The 25,809-nt window shown below is 51.6% G+C and overlaps 2 protein-coding genes across 2 annotated transcripts in view; one reads left to right on the plus strand and one right to left on the minus strand.

Moving 5' to 3' along the window:
* The window catches only part of LOC147646520 (uncharacterized), a 319,904-nt gene that overhangs the window by 18,341 nt on the left and 275,754 nt on the right, over positions 1-25,809 (minus strand). The window contains 1 exon segment of the mRNA XM_086873319.1: positions 18,055-18,399. Within this exon segment, the coding sequence (XP_086729445.1) occupies positions 18,055-18,399 (345 nt within the window).
* LOC147646521 (serine/threonine-protein kinase pim-1-like) lies at positions 7,363-9,484 on the plus strand. Its single transcript, XM_086873378.1, has 6 exons — positions 7,363-7,371; positions 7,813-7,986; positions 8,097-8,147; positions 8,352-8,718; positions 9,245-9,421; positions 9,471-9,484. The coding sequence occupies exons 1-6, from the start codon at positions 7,363-7,365 to the stop codon at positions 9,482-9,484; spliced, it is 792 nt and encodes a 263-aa protein (XP_086729504.1).

Below are 25,809 nucleotides of genomic sequence, written 5' to 3' on the forward strand. Positions count from 1 at the left end.
CAAAGTTCCAGAAAAATACCACAAAATACCACAATCATCCTAACAAACTCTCTAAATCTTCTCAAAACCCTACCAAATTCCACAAAAATCCCACAAAATTCCAGAAAAATCTTCTCAAAACCCTACCAAATTCCAGAAACTTCCCACAAAATCTTTACAAATTTAAACACAATCTAAGGAAATCTTTGGAAAATCCTTCAAGTATCCACAAAATCTCACCAAATTCCAGAATATTCCACAACATTCCAAAAAAACCACACAAAATTCCAGAAATGTCCCACAAAATTCTTTACATTTCTCAAAATCCCACAAAATTCCAGAAAAGCATCATGAAATTGTGAAAAAACCCTAAAATTCTTTAAACCTTCTCAAAACACTACCAAATTCCACAAACAACCCACAAAATCTTTACAAATTTCCACACAATCTACGAAAAATCCCCCAAAATTCTTCATGTCTCATCAAAATCCTTCAAAATTCCAGAAAAATCCTACAGAATTCCAGAAACATCCCACAAAATCTTTTCCAATTTCCATACAATCTTAGAAAAACCTTTCAAAATTCTTCAAGTCTCCTCAAAATCCCACAAATTTCCAGAAAAATCCCACAAAATTCCAGAAACATCCCACAGAATTCCTCAAACATCCCAACAAACTCCCTAAATCTTCTCAAAACCCTACCAAATTCCAGGAAAATCCCACAAAATCATTACAAATTTCCACACAATCTAGGAAAAATCCCTCAAAATTCTTCAAGTCTCCTCAATATCCCAAAAAAATCCTGAAACATCCCATAAAATTCTTTAAATTTTCTCAAAATCCCACAAAAATCTTGAAAAGCATTACGAAATAGTGAAAAAATCCCACAAAGCGCCCTAAATCTTCTCAAAACCCTACCAAATTCCAAAAATCCCACAAAATCTCCTCAAATTCCCCATATTTAAGAAAAATCCATCAAAATTTTTCAAGTCTCCTCAATATCCCACAAATTTTCCAGGAAAAATCCCTCAAAATTCCCAAAACATCCCACAAAATCTTCACAAATTTCCACACAGTCTCGAAAAATAACACAAAATTCTTCATATCTCCTCAAAACCCCTCAAAGTTTTAGAAAAATCTAACAAAATTATTTAAATTTTCTCAAAATCCCACAAATTTTCATAAACATCCCACAAAATCTCAATATCCCACAAAATTCCTGTAAAATCCCACAATATTCTAGAAACATCCCACAAAATCTCAACAAATTTCCACAAAATCCCAGAAAAATCCCTCAAAACTTTTCAAGTCTCTTCAAAATCCCACAAAAGTCCAGAGAATTCCACAACATTCCAAAAAAATCCCACAAAATTCCAGAAAAATCCCAGAAAAATGTTTAAATTTTCTCAACATGCCACTAAATTCAATAAAAATCCCTCAAATTTCAAGATAATCCCAGAAAATTCAAGAAAAATCCTTTAAAATTATTTAAATTTTCTCAAAATCCCATTAAATTCCAGCAAAATTTCACGAAATTGCTGAAAAATTTAAAAAAAACCTAAATCTTTTCAAAATTCTACCAAATATCAGAAACATCTCACAAATTACCCACAATATCCTGCAAAATTCCACAAAAATTCCATAAAATTTTACAAATATCTCACAAAATTCCGGTAAAATCTGATGAAATTGTTACCATTCACGAACACACATAATCACAAATGATCATATGCAGGTGCTTTATTAAGAGCTCTGGGTGTCAGGGGTACACATACCCAAATCTGACCCATCTTGGTTTTGAACTGAACATCTTTTATACTCTATCATTATATAACTCACATATTAATTATTAAACTTACATTGTTCTATTGTATGCATTGTTTTTACCCAAGCATGGATTTCTCGTGATACCCCCCAGCCCCCTAACATTGTTCCTCATGTTCTTTAAACAATAATTATATCCAATCATATCTAACAATTGTATCATGAACATCTACTGATTACACAGGTGCAGTTTGACCTGATCTTTAGCAAGTACAAGGCCTAACATTTCCCAGGGCCTACTTTTACAAGGCCTTTCCAAACCTAACTTCCTTTCTAAGTCCCCGAATTTTCTAACATTTTGAGACCTTTTACTATCACTTACAGGACTTGTGCTCCAGACCCCTCACCAGCCTTGTTGCCCTTCTCTGGACACGCTCCAGCCCCTCCATGGCCTTCCTAAATTGGGGGCCCAGAACTGGACACAGCACTCGAGGTGCTGCCCAACCAGTGCAGAGTAGAGGGGAGGAATCCCTGCCCTGCTCCTGCTGGCCACACTGTTCCTGATCCAGGCCAGGGGCCATTGGCCTCCTTGGCCACCTGGGCACACTGCTGGCTCATGCCCAGCCTGCTGTCCATCAGTGCCCCAGCTCCCTTTCTGCCTGGCTGCTGTCCAGCCACTCTGTCCCCAGCCTGGAGCACTGCAGGGGTTGTTGTGGCCAAAGTGCAGGACCTGGCACTTGGACTTGTTAAACCTCACCTTGTTGGGTTTGGGCCCTGGATCCAGCCTGTCCAGCTCCCTGTGCAGAGCCCTCCTACCCTGCAGCACATCAACACTCCCAGCCAACCTGGTGTCACCACAGTTCCATGGGGCCCTAGAGTGTCACAATGGTCTCCAGGATTCCATGAGGACTCCCAGCAATCCAATTTTGGATCATACTGGGAGTGACTGGACTCATACTGGGAGTATCTGAGAGTGACTGGGAACACACCATGCACATCATCCCCCATACTGGGGGTGACTGGGAGCAACTGGGAGCATGCTGGGAGCCAATGGCATCATACTGGGACTGACTGGGTTGATCTAGCCAGAGGCAACTGGGACCAGCACTGGGAGTGCTGCCTTGTGACAAGGATCATACTGGAGCTTACTGGGCTCATGATGGTGTTGAAAGGGAACAGCTGGGATCTCTGAACACCAAAGGTTCCTTTCCTGCTCACTGAAGAAGGAGCTTCCCAGTATCCATGTGTGAGGGGACCTTCACCTGAACCAGATGCTGTTAGGAGAAAAAGCTGCCTCTGCTGGAAAATCCCACACAACAAGTCAATGCCAAGAGAGCATTTTGCTTTCACAACTTCCCTCCTGGAGCCACAGTCCTTTTGGATCGCACAGCAAGCAAGAGAACAGCACAAAATACAAGGCTGTGTCCAGTTTTTGGCTGGATCAGCAAACAGAGGGAATGCCAGGGTTCACTGCCACAGACTCTCCTCTTGGGGAACAGAACCCCCCCAGGCTCCATTCCAAATGCTGTGCACACCCTGCTGGCTACAAACAACCCCTTTTTAAAGAAGCTGTTGACAGGAGCTTTCCCAAATAAATGGCATCTTAATGGCAATTTTCTTTCAAAATCACCTCTGTTCCAAAGGAAGAACACAAAGCCCACAGCAATCCCAAAGGCACATATGGTGCACCTGGGGAAATCCTCGACTTAGGGGCCCAGTGGGTTAAAAAATACCCATCAGAAGCCCCAGAGTGCAGAGTGCAAACTGCAGCAACCACTTGCTGGATCATTTTGGCTGTGCTGCACACACCTGCAGACTGTCTGTCCCCCTGCCAGGACAGAAGGACACACTGTGGCTTTCCTGGGATCCTTCTGGTGCCTGTGGCTGAGAGGAGTGGGGTGGATGGAACCAGGACGGGTCACAGATCAGCAGCCCCACTGCAAGCAGTGCTTTCTCCTGCTGTGTGGGGACCGTGGGGTGACTGATATTGGGACTCCTCTGGCTTTGGCTCCTGCAGAGCACACAGTGGCTCAGACACTGGGCTGAGGGAAGGGGTGCCATGGAAACCCAGCACAGGCATTTCTCTTTGGAGAGGGGGTTCTGCAGGGAGAAGGGAGAAGAAGAGACTTTCCTGTCTGCTGAGATTCCCCCTCCTCCTTCAGCAGCCATTCCACAGTCCGTCAGTACCAGAGTTCATAGGATCACTTCCATGCCAGGGAGCACAAGGCACTCAAAACTGAACCCTGCCAGAGCCCAGCCCTGCCTGCCCATTTGGAGGGTGTGGGGGAATGGAATTTCAGCAGGAGCTGACCCACAATGATACTTTGCCACTTGTGGGTTTCTCACAGCCTTAGAAGGAGTTTGAGATCTCTGTCCCCAACACCTGCTCACCCTTCAAGTGCGCACACGAGCCTGGGGGCAATTCAGGTTCCCTGGAGTGGTGGCTGCTTCCCTTTGAAAACAGGAGCTGTTGTCTTTTCCAGTGTGCTTAACTCCCTTCTAACTATTAGAAAGTGGGTGAGTAAAGGAAATTACCCTGGAGGAAGGGGATCAGAAACTGGGAGAAGGATGAAACACATCTGAATTACAAATGAAATATATTTCAATTTATTTCTTTACTACTAATCTATTACAAACAAAAACATGTTTCTGAGCTGATTGTTGGGATTCAGAAGAATTATTATTCAAGAAATAAACTTGTTCTTGTTGTTATTATTATTTATTAGTATTACTTTTCACTGTCAAGACTTTTAAATCTTAGACATGAATAAAAATGGCTGGATGTCTCTCACTGGGAAAATTCCCTTGCTTTTCCCACTGTGATTAAACTGTACGGTCATTTCCAAGTTGCCAGTGGATTCTAAAGATGGAAAATCCTTTTAATGGTGGGTTTAGTGTGGTTTGGAGCTGTGGAAGGGTCTCATCCCTTCCCAGAGGTGCCCCAAGCCCGCTCTGCTGCCACATCTGCACTCGCGGCCCCTCACGGCTGCTCTGCCCTGGGGACATGGTGGGACCCCTCCTGCCAGGGCTGAGGCTCCTCATGGCCCCTCACAGCCCCTCATGGCCCCATAGAACCTCTCATGGCCCCATAGAACCTCTCATGGCCTCATAGAACCTCTCACAGCCCCTCATGTCCCTTCATGGCCCCTCATTTCCCCTCACAGCCCCTCATGGCCCCATAGAACCTCTCATGGCCCCATAGAACCTCTCATTTCCCCTCACGGCCCCTCACAGCCCCAGGGGCTCCTCCCAAAGGAGAAGGGGTCGGGCCCTGCTCACTCTCCTTTTATTTCGGTCCCTTCACAGCGCCGAGTAAAGAAAGGCTGAATGGAGCCTTTCCCCAGCGTTTCCCTCGGGGTTCATTGCGGGCTGAAGCTCTGTGCTGGCGCTGGCCCCAGCACCAACATCCCTGCAGCCCCCAAGGCCTTTGCTGTCCCCCCGTGTCCATTCCCTGTCCCCGAGTCCCGCCCGGCTCTGGCAGCAGCAGCAGCCGCAGCGCAGCGGGCGCAGGCCCGGCCCGGCCGGGGCTCCCGGCCAGGAGCAGCAGCAGCGCCGGCCCTTCCCACCTGCTCCTGCCTCGGCTCCCCAGGGCTTTTGCCAGGGCAATGCTGGACTACAGCAACAATCCCCCACAAACAGCCCTGATTCCTCAGGGCCCGCCTCTGCTGCCCTCAGCCAGCCCTCAGAGGAAGAAAGGATCGGGTTCCAGCGCTGTTTTCAGCCCTGTTTTACTCACCCTGAGGTGACAGCAGGAGGCTGTGGGTGCCCTGGCCTTGCCAATTGTAGATCCCGACTGCTCTTGCCCCTCTTCTACTTGCCACTTGAATTTTAGCAGTACAGCTGCAATTGCCTCTTTCAATCAGTGCTACCCACTGTGCTTTTGTGACAGGGAACTCAGGATTTTTGTTTCAGGCATCATGATCAGTAGAGATCAAAATGCTCCCAAGTCCCTGAGCACAAAATCAAGGAGAATGAAAGACACACAGGTCACATTTGCAGTGCTCAAACACAGCCCTGTTGCTGCTGCTGCTGCTGAAATAGAATCAACTGACAGAGGCCATCACAGAAATTGCCTCTGCAGTGGCAAATAAAATGAAAAAATCCACCAGGAGAAAGAAAAACCAGAACTTCCCAACTCGCTTCATTGTTTCTTTTGAGCAGCAGAAGAAAAAGGAACAGGGCACCTTTCAGGCAGCTCCACAAGCTCAGGGTTCTCATTTCATTGGGAATCTGAGATGCAATTTGCCTTGTTAAAAGGATAAAAGCAAGGGGAATGAATTGGGAATTATTAGGAAAAAATGACCCTTCTTACACACAAAGTTCACCAAGTCATTCCCTGCATTTCTCCTTTTCACATTCTTTCTCTCATCCACTGAGAGCTCCAGCTTATCATGTTCTGCTGCTTATCATCACCTGATTGTGCTCTTGATTTCTCCCAGTGCAAGAGATGTAGAATCATCTCAACTGAACACAGAAACAAACTCCCTCTGTCAGCCCATCTTCATGTTCCAGATCACTTTCCAGATGTCCATGGGGCTGTTGGAATGATGAGCTCTCCACTGCTGGCTGCAGGCTCTGGAGATTCTTTCTCCACATTCAGCCAGGCTTGTATTCCCCAACAATTCCTGGTAGCCCATCATGTTTTCTTTGGGTAGAAGAGGAACAATGAAAACCTCACCAATGGCACAACTCCCCTGTCCACGAGGAAAAGAAAGAACAAGTTGTCAAGTTCTTCAAACATTTGTCCTGCTTTGCTGCAAGAGTTGTGCTGCACTCACAGTGTGGGAAGCCAAGAGAAGCTGCAGCTGGGGGCACATCTTGTGACAGGAGCTGCGCCTTGTTCTCCAGGACAAGTTTTTGGAAAGAACAGACGGGACTGGGGAGAAGATTCTGGGAAAACTGAAACAGCTTTTTTAAGAAATGAAAATAAAATCAAAAGAAACAAACAATACGTTTTTCTCTATTTTTCTCTTTTTTTTTTTTTTTTCTCTATTCTCTATTTTTATGTTCCCCTTTTCCATCTTGCACTGTTTCTCCATCCCATTCATTCCAAATGGCTCTCACCTCTAAGATCTGAGACTTGGCAAGTTTTAGACACTGTAAAATACCCTGAGCTATAGCCAGTTTGCCTTGCCCTGTTTTCCTTGGAAAGCAATGCTGGAGACACAAGTGCAGTGCTTGGCTCAGGTACAAATTCTGCATTCAGGGAATGTGCTCAGACGGTGTCTGAGCCTCAGCAGGGACAAGGCACAGCAGCAGCCAAGGGCATTGCTGTGCCCCTGTGCAGGAGTCCAGACTCTGGCTCTTGGCTCAGCAGGGCAAAGTTGCCGTGTTTGGCCGGGCTCAGGGGCTGCCCGGGGAGCGCGGGGCTCGGGGCGGGGCCGAGCGGGCAACGGACAAACGGACACGGGGACAAACGGCCCCGCTGCTTCAGCTGCAGCGGCAGCGGCGGCAGCAGCGGCAGCAGCGGCAGCAGCAGCAGTGGAAGCAGATAAAAAGCGAATTTCTTGAATCCGTCGATTCTCCTCTCCCTCTCCCACTGTCCCGCACCCCATCCCCGTCTCCCTTTTCCTGTGTCCCCTCCTCTTCCAGGTTCCCTCTCCCCGTGCCCACCCGGGCCATGCCCCCGGTCCGCCCCCGGCTCCGGGCGGGGCTGCCCCGGCCCCGGCCCCGTCCCCGTCCCCGGCCCCGGCCCCGGCCCCGTTCCCGTCCCCGGCCGTCCCGCCGAGGTCTCACCTCCGCCCAGCTCTGGCTGTGCTGGCGCTGGCGCTGCTGGGCGGGCATCATTGTCTGGGGCTGGGGCGGCATCGCTGCCCTTTGGCTCCGCCTGGCCCGACCCCGACCCCGACCCCGACCCCGACCCCGACCCCGACCCCGACCCCGACCCCGGCCCCGGCCCCGGCCCCGGCCCCGGCCCCGGCCCCGGCCCCGGCCCCGGCTCCTCCCGGGGCCCGCGGAGGACACAGGCGGTGCGGCCGCTGCCGCCGCCTCCGCTGCGGCTTCCCCGGCCCGAGCTCCGCCGCTGTCGCGTTCCAATGAGGGAACGCCTGCGGGTGCCCGGCCCGGGGAGCTCGGGGAGCGCTCGGGGGCCGTTCCTGGCCCCGGGCCGAGCACTGACGGCCGCGTCTCTTCCCCAGGGAAGGCGCAGCAGGCCCTGCAGCAGCGCTACCGAGTGGGGTCACTGCTGGGGCGCGGCGGCTTTGGCAGAGTTTTTGCGGCCACTCGGCTCTCGGACGGACTCCCGGTGAGCAGAGGGGCCGGCGGCGGGCGGAGGAGGAGGAGGGGGCGGAGGAGGAGGATGGGGCTGGACACGGTGGGCGGTGAGCTGAATCCGCTGTTCCCTTTGGCTTGCAGGTGGCCATCAAAAAGGTGCCACGGAACCGCGTCCGGCACTGGGGCGAGCTGGTGAGTGAGCCGGGCCAGCGGCAGAAGCCGGGCCGTGCCGGGCGGGGATGAGCCGGGGCCCGGCAGGGTGGGAGCCGCCAGGACACCTGGAGGGAGAGCGGGCGTGGGGCCAGCGGAGGGCACAGAGCATCCCGGGCTGGCTGAGGGCTTCCCGAGCCCTGGCACGGCCTCAGCCCCACTGACGGCACCGTGCTCCTCCCGCAGCCCGACGGCACCAGCGCACCCCTGGAGATAGTGCTGCTGGACAAGGTGTCCACAGGCTTCCCCGGTGTGGTGCAGCTGCTGGAATGGTTTGAGCTCCCCAACACCATCGTGATGGTGCTGGAGCGCCCGGAGCGGTGTCAGGACCTGCGGCGTTTCATTCGGGCACGGAGGTTCCTGTCCGAGGAAGAGGCGCGGGAGCTGTTCCAGCAGGTGCTGGCGGCCGTGCGGCACTGCACCAGCTGCGGGGTCCTGCACAGAGATATAAAACCTGAGAACATCTTGGTAGACCTGGACACCGGCGAGGCAAAACTGATTGACTTCGGCTGTGGCACCTACCTGCAGGACACAGCCTACACTCAGTTTGCAGGTGAGCCCACACAGGGGTGGTGATCCTGGTCCTGGCATCTCCTGGCCCAACCTGGGTGTGGCAGCAGGGATTCTCCCAGGACTGGGGCTGGGGATGGGGCAGCCAGCCTGACAAAATCCCCCATGGGTGGGGGTAGCAGAGACGGGGTGGCAGAACCTGTGCACCTGCTGGTTTGGTCTGCAGGTGAGAATGGGCTTGGACTGCTCTGCTCACCTGGTTTGCCTTGGTTCAAGATATTTTTTGGGCAATGTCAGCAGGGAGGATGTGGGTGTGGTTTTTCCCCAGCACTGAGTGGGTATTTCCCTTTGTGTGTCATTGTCAGGCCTTGCCAGGGTTTCTGCTGCCCTCTTCCAACACCAGTGGCTTCTTTTCCAACCCCAGGTTTGTACCCAAGTCCCAGGTGCTGGCGAGAGGGCAGCAGGTCACCCCGTGTGCCACTGGGGCAGCCCCCACATGCCCAGGGATGCTGGGGCCAGGCTCTGGGAGCAGCAGCATCCCCCTGATGAGCTCCATCCATATTCCATAGGAACACCGTCATACAGCCCCCCGGAATGGAACGACTTCGGCTGGTACCATGGCGAGGCAGCGACCGTCTGGTCCCTGGGCATCCTGCTGCACGAGATGGTCTGCGGGGAGCACCCTTTCAGAAGGGGCAGGAACATCAGATGGGGCCAGCTCCCGCTGCCACAACGGCTCTCCCAAGGTGGATCCTCATCTCTGGGCACGGGGGGAACACCAGTGTTGGGAGACAGCAGCGGGCTCGTGAGCATCCCGCTCTGGCAGCTGCTGAGGAGGTGGCACATGTCCTGCTCTCCTGCTCTCCTCCAAAACAAAGAATTGATGGGAAAGTTTAGGCCCAGCTCTGAGCACATCCAGCGTGGCCTGGGCACAGGAATAGTGGGGCAAAGCAGACAGGAGCCTTCTCCAACTGACCAGTGGTTTGTGGTTTCTCTCCCCAGACTGCCAGATTCTGATCAGGTGGTGTTTATCCCTGAACTCCTTGGACAGGCCCTCATTAGAAGACCTGTCCTGTGATCCCTGGATGCAGGATATTCATCAGCCCTAGAAGAAGGGAGAGAGCCACGGGCACAGTGATGCAGGGACCTGGTAAGTTACAGCTCCACGCATGCCCTGGCAATCAGCAGCAAAGAAACCCAGACTTTTTTGTCCTGCCTGTGTCACTGCACTGGGGTCATCGAATGGGATCACACAGCCCTTGTGCTGGAGCTGAGCTGCTCTGCCCAGCACTGGTGGGCACCATCTGAGCTGGTTTTGCTTGTCCTGCTTCACTGACAGCCAGGCCCTGGGCAGAACCCTGACAGCCTGGTGTCACCCCAGGGAAGAAGGAGCCCCTGGAGAAGCTGTACCAGGTGGGGCTGCTGCTGCTGCTGCTGCTGGAGACATGGAGGACAGCAGCAAGGATGACAACCTCTTCCTCCACCTGGCCAGCGGGAGCTGGCGATGACGGACTTTGATTCTGGCACCTTCTTCAAAGCCAGGCTCCACAGGGAATTTTCAGGTAAGTCCAGACCCAGGGGGATGCTCCCAGATTTGTGCATTGGCTGGGAACCAAAGGTTTCCCTTTCACTGGGGCAGATGCAACTGATTCCTCAGTGGCTGCCCAGCTGGTTTTTGGCAGGGCTGGGGGCGTGGGCTGGGGTGGGTACGAAATGGGAGTGGGATCCTGGCCCTGCCAACAGCCCCCAGCACCCACCGTGCCCCGGGCTGGGGCTGGGGCAGCCAGCCCGACACAAACAAACCCCCATGGCAGGAGCACAGGTGGGACTCCAGAACCTGAGCACGGCTGCTTTGCTGTGCAGGCAAGGAAGGGCTTGGGCTGCTCCACTCCCCTGCTTTGCTTTGGGATCACCGTGATTTTGGGGGACAGTGCAGGGGGAAAGGGAGAAAGCATGGGCTTCCCTCACCCATGGGTGGGTTTTTCCCCAGAATGTAGGGTTTGGGCCTTCCTCAAGCTCCTGACAGACATAAGATTTTTTTACCATTTTTCTTGTTTCCCCTTTTTGTCTGTGACCTATTTTCATTAATTTGTTGTTTGTTTTTCTAAAGGAAGCGTTCTAGGTGGGGTCCAGTCTGGATCAGGAAGTGCTTGGGACCAGCTGTGGCGTGGATGGGCCGTGCCCTTGGAGAAGACTGAGGACATCGTTTGGGACCAGCTTTTCTTGTGGCAGCGGATGGTGTGAGGTGGGTCCTCATCTCCTTGGCATGGGAGGGACAAGAGCTTTTGGGAGATGGCAGCGGGCACAGGAGCATCCCGCTCTGGGCAGCTGCTGAGGGGCTGGATCTGCCGTGGCTGGCTGCAGGCTGGGCACATGTCCTGCCCTCCTGCTCTGCTCCCCAAGGCAGCAGTGATGGGCAGCTTTGGGCCCAGCTCTGAGCACGGCCAGCATGGCCTGGGCACCGCGGCTGGCTGGGACAAGGGGACAGGAGCCTTCAGCTGACGGGCGGTTTCTGCTTTCTCTCCTTGCAGCCGGGCTCTGCGGATGCTGAGGCTACTCTGGGCTCTGCCAGGGCTCTGCTGGGCTCAGCACCGGGCCGGGATCAGCCAAAGAAGAAACGCTGTGACCTGCAGCAGAGACCTGAGCATTTTGGCAATGCAGCTCAAGTCTGCACAGTGTCCACCTCCAAGGGAAAACATGACACCCCCCAAAAATTAAACTTGTTCCATAACTTCTGAAATGAAATCCATCTGGGATGACCCCAAATGACATTTTTCATCTTGCTCAAGCTGTAGCTCAGCCCTTCTCTGAACAGTTCTGTCCCACACCTGCCTTTTACTTCACAACTGCTCCCTCCTTTCCCCCAGTGAGTTCCCAGCCCATCACAGTCTCCATCACACTGCAGCCTTCCTCGATGCCCCTCACCACGAGGAAGGCCAAGCCCCAGTCTCAGGGACTCATCCTGTCAGTGGCTGAAGAGCAGCAATGTCTGTCTGTGCCAGGGGCTCTTGGATGTCTCTGTATCCATGGACAGAAGGGTCTGTCTGTGCCAGGGGCTCTTGGATGTCTCTGTATCCATGGACAGAAGGGTCTGTCTGTGCCAGGGGCTCTTGGATGTCTCTGTATCCATGGACAGAAGGGTCTGTCCTTGCAAAGATTTCCATAATATCTTGGTACCCATGAGTATGGAATGAACACAGAGAGTGAAAGTGTCAGTCACGTTGTTTGCACACTCCTTCCTTTCCATCCAAGACACATCCATGCACACCCCCACGTACAGATATATTAAAAGGAGAGGGATGGATAGAGATTTCCCACAGAGCTCTAACTTTGGCAGAACTCACCTTGTAAGCCATGGCCAGGGCATTTTTTTCCCAGCTCTGTGTCAGTAGGTGTCCAAGAGCTGAAGGGAACAGAATTTAGAAGCAGTTTCAGGATTTCTAGGCAGGAAAGGGAGCTGACAGCCATCCACATAACTCACCATATTCGTCGGGATGGGCTGCTGGTTCTTTAGGAATATGGCACAATGGAGACACGAGACTTGGGATAATCCCAGCTCTCTGTGGATCTGTGCAAAGGTGGAGCAGCAGAAACACCTTGTGTCTTCTTTGGGGACACAAGGTCCAAGGAGCTGGGCTGGCAGAGCGTGACCTGGGCTGGTGGCAGGTGAAGTCCCATTTCATGACATCCCGGAGTGGCACAGGACAAAGCTCCAAGCAGCCACAGCCCCACTGAGGAAGTCCTTGGAGTGCTGCACATCCCATAGGAAAAGCTGCATTCCCTCAGTCCATTGGCATTTATCACTTCCATTTGCAACACTTTAGGTCCAAGTTTCAAACTGCAAAATTTTTACACTCAAGACACAGTCATGAAGAACATGTATTTCAATTTCCTATTCCTTTAACTGCAGTGTAAAGTATCTCAATATTGGAAACCATCACTCAAATCTGTAAAGGAAGGCAGCTAATGGAACCTTTCCACTAGCACGTGTACAAACTAAGTAACTAAAATCAAACCTGAGTTCTCTATTTCAAAAGATGAGTTACCACTTTCTTACTCCAGAGTTAAAGATTTTTCACTTCACATTTGAGGGTAATTTTTATCTTTCATATTTTTTTAATGTATATTTTTTGTTGGTTTTTTGTTTGTTTTTGTTGGTTTTTTTTTTACAGGAAACATGTCCTAGAAAAGGCACGTCCTTTGCTCCTGGTTCCCGTGTGGAGCAGCTCCCTTCCCGCTGGCTGAGCTGCTCAGGCAGAGCCCGGCAGCTCCTGGCCCTGCAGGGCTGAGGCTTTTCCCCGTTGCTGGGCACAGACTGATGGAGCAGCACTGCTGAACACGGGCACACGCAGAGGGAGCAGAGCAGCTGCCTTTGCCCACCTGAAGCTCCAAGGCCAAACTCTGAGCAGGCACGGCTGCAAGAGACTCGCAGGCTCCCTGTTGGCTCTGCTGCCCCACTTGTGCCCGGCCCAGCTCTGCGGGAGGCAGAGGGAGAACAAGGGGCAGCTCCCTCCCAGCCCCAGCCCAGGGACCCCTCGAGGCAGCCCCGGGCCTTGGGCCACTGTCAGCACCCGCTGCTCCAGCCACCGCTTCTGCTGGCACTGACAGCAACAACCAAACTGGGGCTGGTCCCCAGGGAGCAGCAGCAGTGCCTGCATCTGATCCCTCAGCCTGGGGCAGCCCCCTGGGGGAACAGAGGGCACAGCAAGAGGGACAAAACCAGGCAGGGGCAGAGACTGGGAAGAGCCAGAGCTGGGAGCAGCAACAGCTGCTTCATTGCACTCCTGGAGAAAGCTCTTGGCTGGCTCAAAGCACTGAAAGGTGTGAAAGGCAAACAGGAGGCCACACCAAACAATGCTCCTGTTTTCACACCCTCCTGTAATAAATGGAAATGATTTGTCCTATCTAAAGCGTAACTATTTGTAAAGTTATTATTAGGAGCAATCAAGGGAATTGGTGTTACAAGGCAGATGTACCCCTCTGCAGATGTTACATGTTAAGATACAGGATGTAGTTTTGAGATAAGAAATATCCTAAGACAAAATCAACCTTGAGATGGATAAAGTTGGAACGACTTTAGGTATAGGGCCTGAAAATTATAAAATATAAGACTAATTAGTGGAGCACAATGCTTACTTACATAACACAACGCTTAGTATGCACACACAGCCTGTAAGGTTATCCAGAGGACAATGAGGATGAGTGTAAGCCTTCATCCAAAATACCACCAAATGAAGACTGAAGACCCCTTAGCAACAAGTGAAGCATGCACCATGAAGAATAGTGATGTAAAATTAAAGAATTAGAAATTGGAGGAGACTTAGGGGAAACATGAATGAATATGTATAAGTATACAGTATATAAGTTTAGTTTGAATTTCTTTGTTTCATACTTGAGGTGCTGTGAGAAGCCCTCTCCGTACCCCGGTCAGTTTTGCTTATGCTTTAATCATAATTACTGGAAAGCTATATTCATATATTTATTCATATATATATATATACATATGTATATATATATATGAATATATTCACTAAATTGTACTCTTTTACTACATTGTATTCCTTCTATATCAAATTGCTATTTAATCCACTAAATTGTATTCTTTTATTAAATTGTTTTGTTGTATTCAATTCACTAAATTGTATCATTTTTTTCCGTATTATTAAATTGCTGTTAACCCAATAGCCCTAGCTGTCCAAATATCAATTTCATTTATGACACTGCCCTTGGGTGAGTTACAGCCACAGCGAGAGGGAGGAGGAGATGATCCCACCTATGGCTGCTGCTGGCTCCAGACATTTGCTGAGATAAAGCTGAGCCAGAGCTTCAGCATCTCTCCCAAAATCACAGAATCACAGAATGCCTTGGCTTGGAAGGGACCTTAAAGTTCACCTCATTCCACCCCCTGCCATGGCAGGGACACCTTCCACTATCCCAGGCTGCTCCAAGCCCCGTCCAACCTGGCCTTGGACACTTCCAGGGATCCAGGGGCAGCCACAGCTTCTGTGGGCAAGCTCTGATCTCTGCCCAGGTGAGCAGGGACAGGAGCCGAGGGAACGGCTGGAGCTGGGCTAGGGCAGGGCTGGGCTGGAGATGAGCAAAAGCTTCTTCCCGCACAGGGGGCTGGGGCAGTGCCCAGGCTCCCCAGGGAATGGGCACGGCCCCGAGGCTGCCGCAGCTCCAGGAGCCTTTGGCCAGCGCTGCCAGGGATGCACAGGCTGCGATTGTTGGGGTGTCTGTGCAGGGCCGGGGGCTGCACTCCATGATCCCAATGGGTCCCAGATGCCAGCTCAGCCCCTTGTGCAACTCTCACCCTTGGGCTCAGCCTTTGTGTCCCCTGGAGGCGCTGGCAGAGCTGATGGGGTGGGGCAGGAGCGGGGCAGCCCCAGCGTTCCCCTGGCAGTGCCAGCACAGCCGGGCCAGCAGCCCCAGCGTTCCCCTGGCAGTGACAGCACAGCCGGGCCAGCAGCCCCAGCGTTCCCCTGGCAGTGACAGCACAGCCGGGCCAGCAGCCCCAGCGTTCCCCTGGCAGTGACAGCACAGCCGGGCCAGCAGCCCCAGCGTTCCCCTGGCAGTGACAGCACAGCCGGGCCAGCAGCCCCAGCGTTCCCTCCCTGGAGACGCTCCAAGGGAAGCGGCCAGAGCCGCGTCCAGTCAGCGGAACTGAGCGGCCACTGAGCACCCCCGGCCTGGGCTGCTGTGGATTCCTCTGCACACAGCTCGGGGAAGGTGCCCTTGGCCACCCCCACAGTGCCACAGACAAGTGTCACACACAGTTACACAGCTCTGCACACAGCTGACAGCAGGATTCAATTAAAAAAATATAAAATTAAAACCACCAAAGAAACAAGATAAAGGGGACTCCTCCCAGCAGATCCTTTCCACCCTTCAGTTGAGACACCTTCATGCACACAAGACCTGGGGCTGTAAAAAACGAGGCTTCATAGGCACACTTGCAGGAAAAACTGGTTTAGGACAGGCTATCAGCAGAACTGTTCTCAGCTGGGTGAAAAAGGCCCCTTTGGCAGCTGCAGGGCCATTGAAAATGCAGATCCTCAGCCCATGGGGGAGAAAAGGGCTCTGAATTCCCCTCCCCTGACACACAAACCCTGCTCCCAGGCTGCTCCCCACACAGGATTCTACTGGAGGACTGTGGAAAGCTGAGAGTTGGCTCTGGCTTCTCCACGTTCCGTGTCCTAAAGCTGCCTGGGAGAAGAAATTTAGGGTCAACTCCACTGGCACAATCCCTCCTGGCCCAGGGCACAGCCCCAGGAAGGTCTTTGCTCCTCCCTCGGCCCTCCCTGAGGAGGCTGGCAGGGCTCGCAGGTTTATGGCATTTGTCCTTGCTGCCCCTCACATCCCACTGCCCCACAAAGAGCCCCGAGCCACCCGTGAGGGACAGGCCCTGCTGGGCCAGGCCTGGGCTCAGGGCTTGGCCTTTCTGCTTCCTCCAACCCAGCCAGGGCTGGCTCAGCATTGCAGTTCCTGTGCTGTGCCCCAAGCTCGCTCGGGCCCTGCTGGAAAGGGACCTGAGGTACCTCCATCCCCTCGGGCAGTGCATGGGAGAAAACAACAAACTTCTCAGGAGGATGGGAAACAAACTTTCAGCTGCAAACTTTAGAGAGTGAGGTCCTCGGAAAATCATAAAGCTGCATGCAATTAGAGGAAATCACTTCACTAAGAACTGACTGAACCAACTCGTCCAACCCATCCAACTTCAAGCTATCCAGATTTTGAAAACTGGAAGTCAGGGGAAGAGAGAGAGGGACAGAGATCCACAGTCAGCCTTGGATCCAGCGCCATCTCAGCTGCTGTGAGCTCCAGGGCCGTGGCACATGTCAGTGTCACACCCGTGTCACAGCCTCACCTGCTCTGCTCCCTCTCCCAGCTGGGGTTTTTGGGGTGCCAGGGGCTTGGCAGCCACTTTGGGGCTGGAGCAGAGGCTGCAGTGGCTGGGCTGGGGCAGTGACCGCCCCACACAGGCAGAACTTGCTCTGACCCCAAACACACCCTGGAGATGTCTGGGGCCATTCATCATTTCTCTGCTCTCCAGCGCTGAGGCAACGCACTCTGGCTACAGCTCTGAGCTCGTGCCCATGGCAACCAGCCCTGGCAATGGGGCTCCATGAAGCTGCTCTCAGGAACACCCCAAAGAGCTGGGGAGTGCCCCAAAACCTCCTTAGAAATGTGAGATACCTTAAAATCTCTTTGGGAACATCCAAATATCCAAAACTCACTAACGGGTTTCCCCTCCATTCATCATCCCCAAACTTTGGCTGTCTCATTGCAGACCCCACCCCACCTCCCCAATCCCAACCCCAATCCATCCCATCCCTGCTGGACATCAAGATCCCCTTCCCAAGCCCTATTTCCACCATTTCACACCTCCCAAACTCCATCCCACCCATCCTGCCCCACCCAATGCCCATCTCACCCCTCCTGATCTGCATCCCACTTCACCCAATCCCCTTCCAACCCCATTCCACCTGATGCCTTCAGAAGGCTGACCTAGAACAGAGGCAAGACAGAGTTAAGAATGAAGTTTATTAAAAGAATTTAAATACACCTTGGGCAGTACAAGAGCCAGGCCTACACACAAGATGGACCAAAAATGGTCAGAAAAATGTACAAGTCTCACATTTTTAGAAGTTTAGGTCCATCTGGATATTGCAATCTGTTCACTGTCCAATTACAGCTTCAGATGAGGAAGTCCCATCCTTCTTGTTTTCTCTCTTCAGTCCACCCTTGTTCATGCTTCTGGGCCTGAAACTTCTAACGACTGCCCTTGGTATCAAGCTAGAAAAGGAATTGTTTTGTCTACCTACTCTGTGAAGAGAGCTCACTAACACTTAATAGGAAGTTCCAAACTGTAAACCCAGGCAGTGCAGAATATGAAAGATGAAAGCTAAAACTTAAGGCAACACACCCTGAGGGGCTGTAGAATCCAGGAATTCTGGGTGGGAATGAGTAGAATTCAGTGGCATTGAGTGGTTTTGAGGTGACAGATTGAACCCTCTCATCTATTTGAGTGACAAGAAATGAAGAAAACTACAACAGATAGCACCACAATCCCCAAGTCCTCCCAAGTATCTCTTTTAATCCCAGATTCCCTTAAAGCACTAGTAGAAAGTGAGGCTGTAGATGCCTTTGATGAATTTGCAGACTTTTACCCCAGTTTTGTCTGTTTTAAAGGGATGAAAATGAATCAAAAGATAGAACCAAAATAAAATGGCCACCAGCCCAGTATGTTCCCAACACAGATCACTGGGAACGTGGGTCATCAGGGCTCTGCCCAACGTGGGTCCTCTGATGGGGGATGGAGCTGGGGCAGTGCACAAAGCTCTTCCTGCACTTGGGGCACTCACAGGGCTTCCCTTACCGGTGCCTCTGTTGGTGTTGGGTCAAGGCAGAGCTCCTGGAGAAGCTCTTCCCACACTGGGGACACTCGTAGGGCCTCTCCCCAGTGTGGATGCGCCGGTGGTTGATGAGGTTGGAGTTGTGCCTGAAGCCCTCCCCACAGTCAGGGCAGCGGAAGGGCCTCTCATCCGTGTGAATCCGCTGGTGCACGAGGAGATTGGAGCTGGTCTGAAAGCTCTTCCCACACTCGGAGCACTCGTAGGGCCTCTCCCCAGTGTGGATCATCTGGTGGATGGTCAGTTGGTACCTCCATCTGAAGGTCATCTCACATTCCCCACACTCATAGGGACGTTCCCCAGTGTGGATCCTCCGGTGGAGGATCAGGCTGTTGCTGTGGCTGAAGCTCTTCCCACATTCCCCACACTCGTAGGGCCTCTCCCCAGTGTGGATGCGCCGGTGGGTGATGAGGTTGGAGTTGTGCTTGAAGCCCTCCCCACAGTCAGGGCAGCGGAAGGGCCTCTCATCCGTGTGAATCCGCTGGTGTACAAGGAGAGTGGAGCTCCTCTGAAACCTCTTCCCACACTCAGGACACTCATAGGGCCTCTCCCCAGTGTGGATGCGCTGGTGATGGATGAGTTGGGAATTGCAGCTGACGCCCTTCCCACATTGCCCACACTTGTAGGGCCATTCCCCAGTGTGGATCATCTGGTGGCGGATCAGGGTTTTCCTCTGGCTGAAGCTCTTCCCACACTCCAAGCACTTGTAGGGCTTCTCCCCATCCTGAAGCTGCTCATGGACCACCAGCTCAGAGTCCTGGCTGGATCTCTGCCCGCCTTCCCGGCACAGGGTGGGTCTTTCCTCCTCAGAGCACCCTGGGATGGGTTTGGAGCCCCTCCTCCTGTGGGATCTCTGGGGATTTTCCTCCCCGTTGGATTCCTGCACTGTGGAGCTGCTCAAAACGGCTTCTTCCACGAGGTTCTGCCGTGGGGATTTGTCCTCCCTGCTCTCCATCCTCAGCTCCTGGTCTGGGGGAGGAAGGACAAGGAGAGGATGGGATTTGCCTCCGTGCCAGAGGGAAGGGGAAGGAGATCCCCCCAGTGCGTCCCTGGCAGGACGGCGTCGGCAGCGGGGTTGTCCTGCAGCCGGGGGCCAGGCTGGGCTGGGAGATGGAGCAGGAGAGAGAGGGAAAGGGGCACTGACTTCCTCCTCACCTGCCTGGGTGTCCTGGGGCATCTTCCTCTTCCTCACAGCCTGCTTCTCCATCTAGCCAAGGTTTGGGAATGGGAAATCCTGGTTTGGGGAAAAATACAGTTTATGGGCACATTGGGTTAGGGGGCTCCCCCTGTGCAAGTTCATCTCTAGAAGTCACCAAGCCTCTGGAGTCTATAAAAACCTCCCAAACACCAAGATTTAGCCCTGAAAATGTTTCCCAGGAGTTCCCCATCTCTGGTCTCTCCCATTTGGTGTTCAGAGTTTCCCCCCTGTCCCAGCTGCCGGGGGTCACGCTTGTACTGGGGGTTCCCCTGTCTGCTCAGTCCCTGCCCTCCCCAGGCTGCTGGGAGTGCCAGGAATCCGAAAAGTTCCCCCTGTTTCCATCTCCCCACTTAAGGATGGTGAGACCCCCCAATGTCCCCCCAAGTAGGATTTTCCGCTCAGCTTTGGAGTTCCACATTCTCCAAACATCCCTGCCCGCAAAACAAACCCAACCCAGGGACCCCCCCAGGATATCTGGGCAAAGCTCCCACTCCCCCATCACCTGTGGGACGGTGGGTGATGATCCCACAGGAGGGGATATGAATTCAGGGAGTGCTCGACCTTGTGGTTCCTTCTCCTTTCCCTGATCCTTTGTCCTTCCTCTTCCTCCCTCTCCTCCCCTTCCATCCTTTGTAGTCCTCTTCCTCCCTAACGCCAGCTCCTTCTCCTACTTCCATCCCTTCTCTCTCTCCTTCTTCCTCCCTCCTCTTCCATCCCTCCTCCTCCTCCCCCAGGAGCAGTGACACCCTTGGTGCCCCGTTCCCAAACCCCTCACAGCCCACGGCAGGAGGGGGGATGGAGCCGGGACAGGTCGGGATGGGCAGCGCGGGGCTCTCCGCTGCTCCCACCCGCTGGGGACGGGGGGAACCCGGCCCGGGGAAAAGGAGAGGGAAACTGGGAAAACTGGGGGCTGCAGATCCAACCTGGGGCTGGCTGGGGACCCTGGCTGGGGACTGCCAGCCCTTGGGGCTCCTCTGGGGAGATGTGGGACCGGGGAACACAGAGAGGGCTGGGGGATCCCAGGAGTGGCAGCACTGGCAGGGACTGGTTTGGACTGGGGTAACTGGAACCTTACTGGGGTAACTGGGAATGACTGGGAATGAGCACAAGCATACTGAGGGCAGCTGGGATATACTGGGAGTGTCTGTGACCATACTGGGAACAGCTGGAACCACACTGGGAGAAACTGGGAGTGAGTGGGACCGTGCTGAGATGGACTGGGACTATTCCAGGGACAACCGGGATCACACTGGTAGGAACTGGGAAGAATTGCAACTATTCTGGGATCATACTCAACTGGGATCATACTGGGATCACAGTGGGAGCAGCTGGGTCCCTGCGGGCTGAGACTGGGATCCCACTGAGGGTGACTGGAATCATACTGGGATTGACTGGGAGTGGCTGGGAACAACTGGAATCATGCTGAGAGCAACTGGGAGGAGCTGGGAATGACTGGGAGCGTGCTGGGGCTGACTGGGATATACTGGGAGAGACAGGGAGTCCCAGGGATCACACTGGAGGCTACTGGGGTCACACTGGCACTGCCAGGGAGCAACTGGGGGCCACTGGCCTCATACTGGGAGTGACTGGGATTAGACTGGGAGTGACTGGGATCAGACTGGGAGTTACTGGGATCAGACTGGGAATGTGAAGGAAACTCAAAAATTGGGGAAAAAAAGCAGGATAAATTCAAGGAAAATGAAAGGGAAAATTCAGGGGAAAACCAGAAAAATATCAGGGTAAAATCCCAAAAAAAGCAGGGAAAAATCAGAAAAAAATTGGGAAAAATTTGGGAAATACAGGGGTAAATTTGACAAAAAATTGGGGAAAACTAGGAAAAATTGGGGGGAAAAAAAGAGAAAACTCAAGGAAAAAAGGGAAAAATGGGGGAAAAATCAGGAAAAGAAAGTGGAAAAAATCTGGGAAAAATCAGGAAAAATCAGAAAAAATCAGAAAAAATGGGGAAAAAATCAGAAAAATAGGAAAAGATGGAAAAATCATGAAAAACCAGGGAAAATTGCAAAGAATATTGGAGAAATAAGGAAAAAAACTGGGAAAGAACTTGGAAAAATTGGGGAAAATCCAGAAAAGAAAGAGGAATAAAATCTAGAAAGTAATAGGAAAAAAACAGGAAAAATCAGGTAAAAACTAGGGAAATTTGAGAAGAAATTGGGAAAAAGCTAGAAACGATTTGGGAAAGGAAGAGAGAAGAATCAGGAAAAAATGGGAAATACATGAAAAAAATTGTGAAAAATTGTGAGAAATCAGGGAAAATATCAGGAAAATAAAGCTGAAAAGACCCTGGGAAAAATCAGGAAAAATCAGGAAAAAATTAGGAAAAATGTTGGAAAAATGAAGGAAAACCCAGAAATATTTGAGAAAAAATTGCAAAAAAATAAGGAAAATAATTGGGAAAAAATCAGAGAAAAAATGTGGGGAAAAAAAAAATCAGTGTAAAATCAGGGAAACAAACAGGAAAAGGATAAAAAAATCTGGAAAAATCAGAAAAAAATAATGAAAAAAAACAGGAAAGAATTGGGGAAAACCAGAAAGATTAGGGAAAGGAAAAGGGAAAAATCAGGGGAAAAAAATGGGATTAAAACAGGAAAAAGCACAAAAATCAAGGAAAAGCTTAAGAAAAAAAATGGGAAAAGATTGAAAAAAAAATCAGAAAAATAAAAAAATAATGAAAAAGAAATCATAAAAAAAAAATCAGGAAAATAGTCAGGAAAAATCAGGGAATAATGGGGAAAATCTAGAAAAATATTGAGCAAATATTGGGTAAAATCGAGAAAAGAGAGGGAAGAAACCTGGAAAAAATCAGGAAAAACCAGTAAAACAATTAAGAAATACAGAGAAAAATCAGGGACAAATTATGAAAAAAATTGGGGAATAACCAGCAAGATGCTGCAAAAAGAAGAGGGAAAAATCAGGAAAAAGAGGGGGAAAATCAAGAAAAAAATTTAGGAAAAAATTTGGGAAAAAACGGAAAAATCAGGAAAAGAAAGAGGAAGAAGACTGAGAAAAAAAAAGTGAAAAATCAAGGAAAAAAATAAATAAAAACTGAGGACAAGAAAGTGGGGAAAAAACTGGAAAAATGGGGGAAAATTGGGGAAAAAACTAGGAAATATCAAGGAAACAAACAGGAAAAATTCAGGAAAAATTAGGAAAAAAAGGGGAAATATTTCGACAAATCAGAGGGAAAAATCAGGAAAAATAGTTTGAAAAATATGTGAAAAAAATTGTGAAAAATGAGAAAAAAATAAGAAAAAGGGAATAAAACCTGGAAAAAATCAGGGAAAGGAATCAGAAAAAACAATGAAAAAAATTGGGGGAAAATCAGGAGAAAAAAAGGGAAAATCAGGGAAAAAAATCAGGAAAAAATGGGAAAAGACAGAAAAATTTAAGAAAAATTTAAGAAAAAGTTGTGGAAAAGAAAAAATTTTGGGAATAGGGAAAAATCAGGGAAAAAAAGTCAGGAAAAAAATGGGGAAAAAACTGGGAAAAATTCAGGGAAAAATGACGGAAAAATCAGGAAAATTAAGAAAAAAAAAGAAAAAGAGAGAAAAAAATTGGGGAAAATCAGGAAAAAAACCTGGATGAAATCCCCCTATCCCATTTTTCCATGGAATTTTGGGAATTGCCTACCTGGGAGGTTGTAGAAGAATTTCCAGACCTGGGAATCCGGGGAGTGGGGAAAGGTGGAATTGCGGATGAGCTGGTCAAGATTTTTGGGAAGGTTGATGGCCTGGTCCTCTTCCAGCTTCCAGAATGTTCAGATGAATCACATGCCTCTTTCTGGCTGGAAATCATGGGGAAATCATGGAAAAATCACAGGAAAGCTGTGATTCAAATTCATGGAGTTTTGCCCCAAAGCACCCTTTTTTCCCAACCAAAATTTATATTTTTCCCCCCAAATTTCAATTTTTGAGATAATTAAATGGCGAAGATAATGGGAAATGGGGAAAAATAAGATAGAAATTGAAGAAGAATGGGGAAAAGTTCGGGAAAACTAGAAAAAAAGGGGGGAAAGAGAAAAACGGGAGGAAAAATGGGGGAAAATGGAGCGAAAACCGAAAAAAAAATAGGGAAAAAATGGGATGGAAATGGAGGAAAAATTGGGAAACATGGGAGAAAGAAATGGAAGAAAATAGGGATAAAATTGTGGAAAATGAGATAAAACCAGGATAAAAATGGGGGAAAAAATGGGGAAAACAGGAGAGAACATGGGGAAAAAACTGGGGAAAAATGGAGCAAAAATAGCGTAAAATGGGGAAATGGGGAAAAAAATAGATTAAAAATGGAAAAAAAATTGGGGGAAAACATGGGGAAAAAATTGAATAAGAACGGAGGAAAAATAGGAAAACAATCCGGAAAAAATGGAGAAAACTGAGGAAAAATGAGATAAAAAAGGCAGAAATGGAGGAAAAAGGAAAAATATGAGGGAAAAGTTGGTGAAAAATAAAAATTAGGATAAAAATGACGAAAACTATATGAAAATAGGATAAAAATTAGGAAAATAGAGCAAAAATGGGGGAAAATGGGATAAAAATGTGGAAAAATGGGATAAAATGGAGACAAATTGTACTCTAATAGGGCATGACTGGGAGTGATTTGGCTTATCGTGGGGCGCACAGGAAACTGGAGCCACAAGGCGGGAACAACTGGGCTCATGCTGGGAGCAGCCACTGCCGGCACCGGGAGCCCCGAACCCCTTTCCCGGCCATGCCGGACCCGCATCCCCCCGGCCCCTTTGCCGGGGCTCTGCCGCCACCGCCACCGGCACCCCCCAAAAACACCTCCCGGGGACCCCCGGGGTGCCCCCGAGGGGCATCTGCGGCTCGGCTCTGGAGCCCTGCCATCCCCAAACATCCCCCCCAAAAACCCCAAAGCCAGGGAGCCCCGGGGGATTTGGGGCGAGCTCCCCCTCCCCGGGCACCTGCGGGATGGGGGGCGATGGTCCCGAAGGAGCTGCAGATGCAGAGAGCGGGGAGCGCAGGTGGAGCCTCCTCTGCCTGCTCCAGCTCTTCCTCCTCCTGCTCCTCCTCTTCCTCCTCCTCTGTCCCTCCTCTGTCCCTGGGCGTGGTTCGGAGCCCTCGGGTGAGCGGGGCCGGGCCGGGACACGATGGGAAAGGGCTGGGTCCCCACCAAACCGAGCTGGGGGCAGCGGAGCTTTGGGGGAACAATGGGAACGGGGCGGGACAGGGGAACAGGGGGAGGTGGGAGCACTGAGGGTCCCCCAGTTCACCCCAGGAGCCCCAAGCCCCGTCCCAGCCCCCCCAGTTCCCCCCGCAGCCCCGGCTGAGGGGGGCTCAGCCCAGGAGCCGCCGTCGTTCGGGGCTCCCCCGAGTGCAGGAACGGGAGAGTTCCCGGCTCGGGGAGGCCCCAGCACAGGAGGGGATCTTGTCCCTCTTCCAGGGCCTTTCAGGGTCTTCAGGCCCCTCTCAAGAGGAGTTTTTCTCTTTTTCAGGTTTTTTGGGGGGGATCCCACCACTACAGTGGTGTTATTTCCTCCCCATTTTAGGGTGTTGGTGCGGCCGCAGCCCCACAAGCCCCTTTTGAGGGGGGATCATGACGGCTTTAAGTGACATTTTTAGGGGTGTCCCCACCCCAAGCCCCTGTAGGGGATGTTTTGTCCCCCAGGGTGGATTTTGGGGGTTCTCTCTACCATGGCCGCTTTAAGGGCCCCCGGTGTTGTCGGGTCCCACTGTAACTCCTCTTAAAAGGGCAACACCGCTCCCGTTGGTTCCGGCAGTGGAGCCCGGGAGGGGTTGGGGGTCCCGGGAGGGGTTGGGGGTACCTGGGTGATGCCGATGGAGATGCTGGGTGCAAACCTTTGTGAGGGGTTCCTGGGGATTTTCAGAAGTTCTGGGTGGTTTTGGGGCCATGGTGGTTTCTTGGGAGATCCCAAGGGGGTTTACAGGGGTCCTGATGGGGGAATTTGGGCGATCCCGGGAGTGGAATTTGGGATCTCAAGGTTGTTTTGGGGAACCTGCTGGTGATGGAGATGGGGACCCCATGACAGGTATGAACCTTCTCAATGTCTCTATGGGGTTTTGCGGTTTTGGGGAGTTTTTGGAGCATCCAGGGCTGTGTTTGGGATCAGGGGAGGTTGGGGTGTCCCGGGGGGTTTGGGGGTTCTCGGCAGGTTTGGGGGTACCTGGGCAATGCGGGTGGCAGTGCTGGGGACCCCGTGCCGGGTTTGAACCTTCTCACTGCGCACGGGCAGCGTCAGCGTGTTCAGGGAGATCCTGGGGGGCCCGGGGGGTCACCCCAAATCCCAGGGACCCCAAATGCTGAGGGACCCGCCGAACTGCCCTCACCGCTGGATCTGCTGCAGGCAGGGGGGCACCAGCACTCGGCCCCCACCCTCCACCATCACAGGGGGGCTGTGGAAGAAATCTGGGGGTGCACGGACAGGTCGGGTGGGACCCCCAAAGTCCTGGGGGAGGGGACACGGGGGGACTTCCAGGAATTCCCATTATGGGGGAAAGAAGAGGGACCAGGAAGAGTTTGGGGGGGC

The sequence above is a fragment of the Cyanistes caeruleus genome, unplaced genomic scaffold (genome assembly GCF_971803275.1).
Source record: "Cyanistes caeruleus unplaced genomic scaffold, bCyaCae1.hap1.1 HAP1_SCAFFOLD_94, whole genome shotgun sequence".
In the NCBI taxonomy this organism is placed as follows: Eukaryota; Metazoa; Chordata; class Aves; order Passeriformes; family Paridae; genus Cyanistes; species Cyanistes caeruleus.

Excerpts from the sequence above, each read along its gene's own strand:
- LOC147646521 (XM_086873378.1), top strand. Across the intron at positions 7,987-8,096 it reads GGCTCTCGGACGGACTCCCG|GTGGCCATCAAAAAGGTGCC; the intron begins GTGAGCAGAGGG and ends TTTGGCTTGCAG. Across the intron at positions 8,148-8,351 it reads TCCGGCACTGGGGCGAGCTG|CCCGACGGCACCAGCGCACC; the intron begins GTGAGTGAGCCG and ends CTCCTCCCGCAG.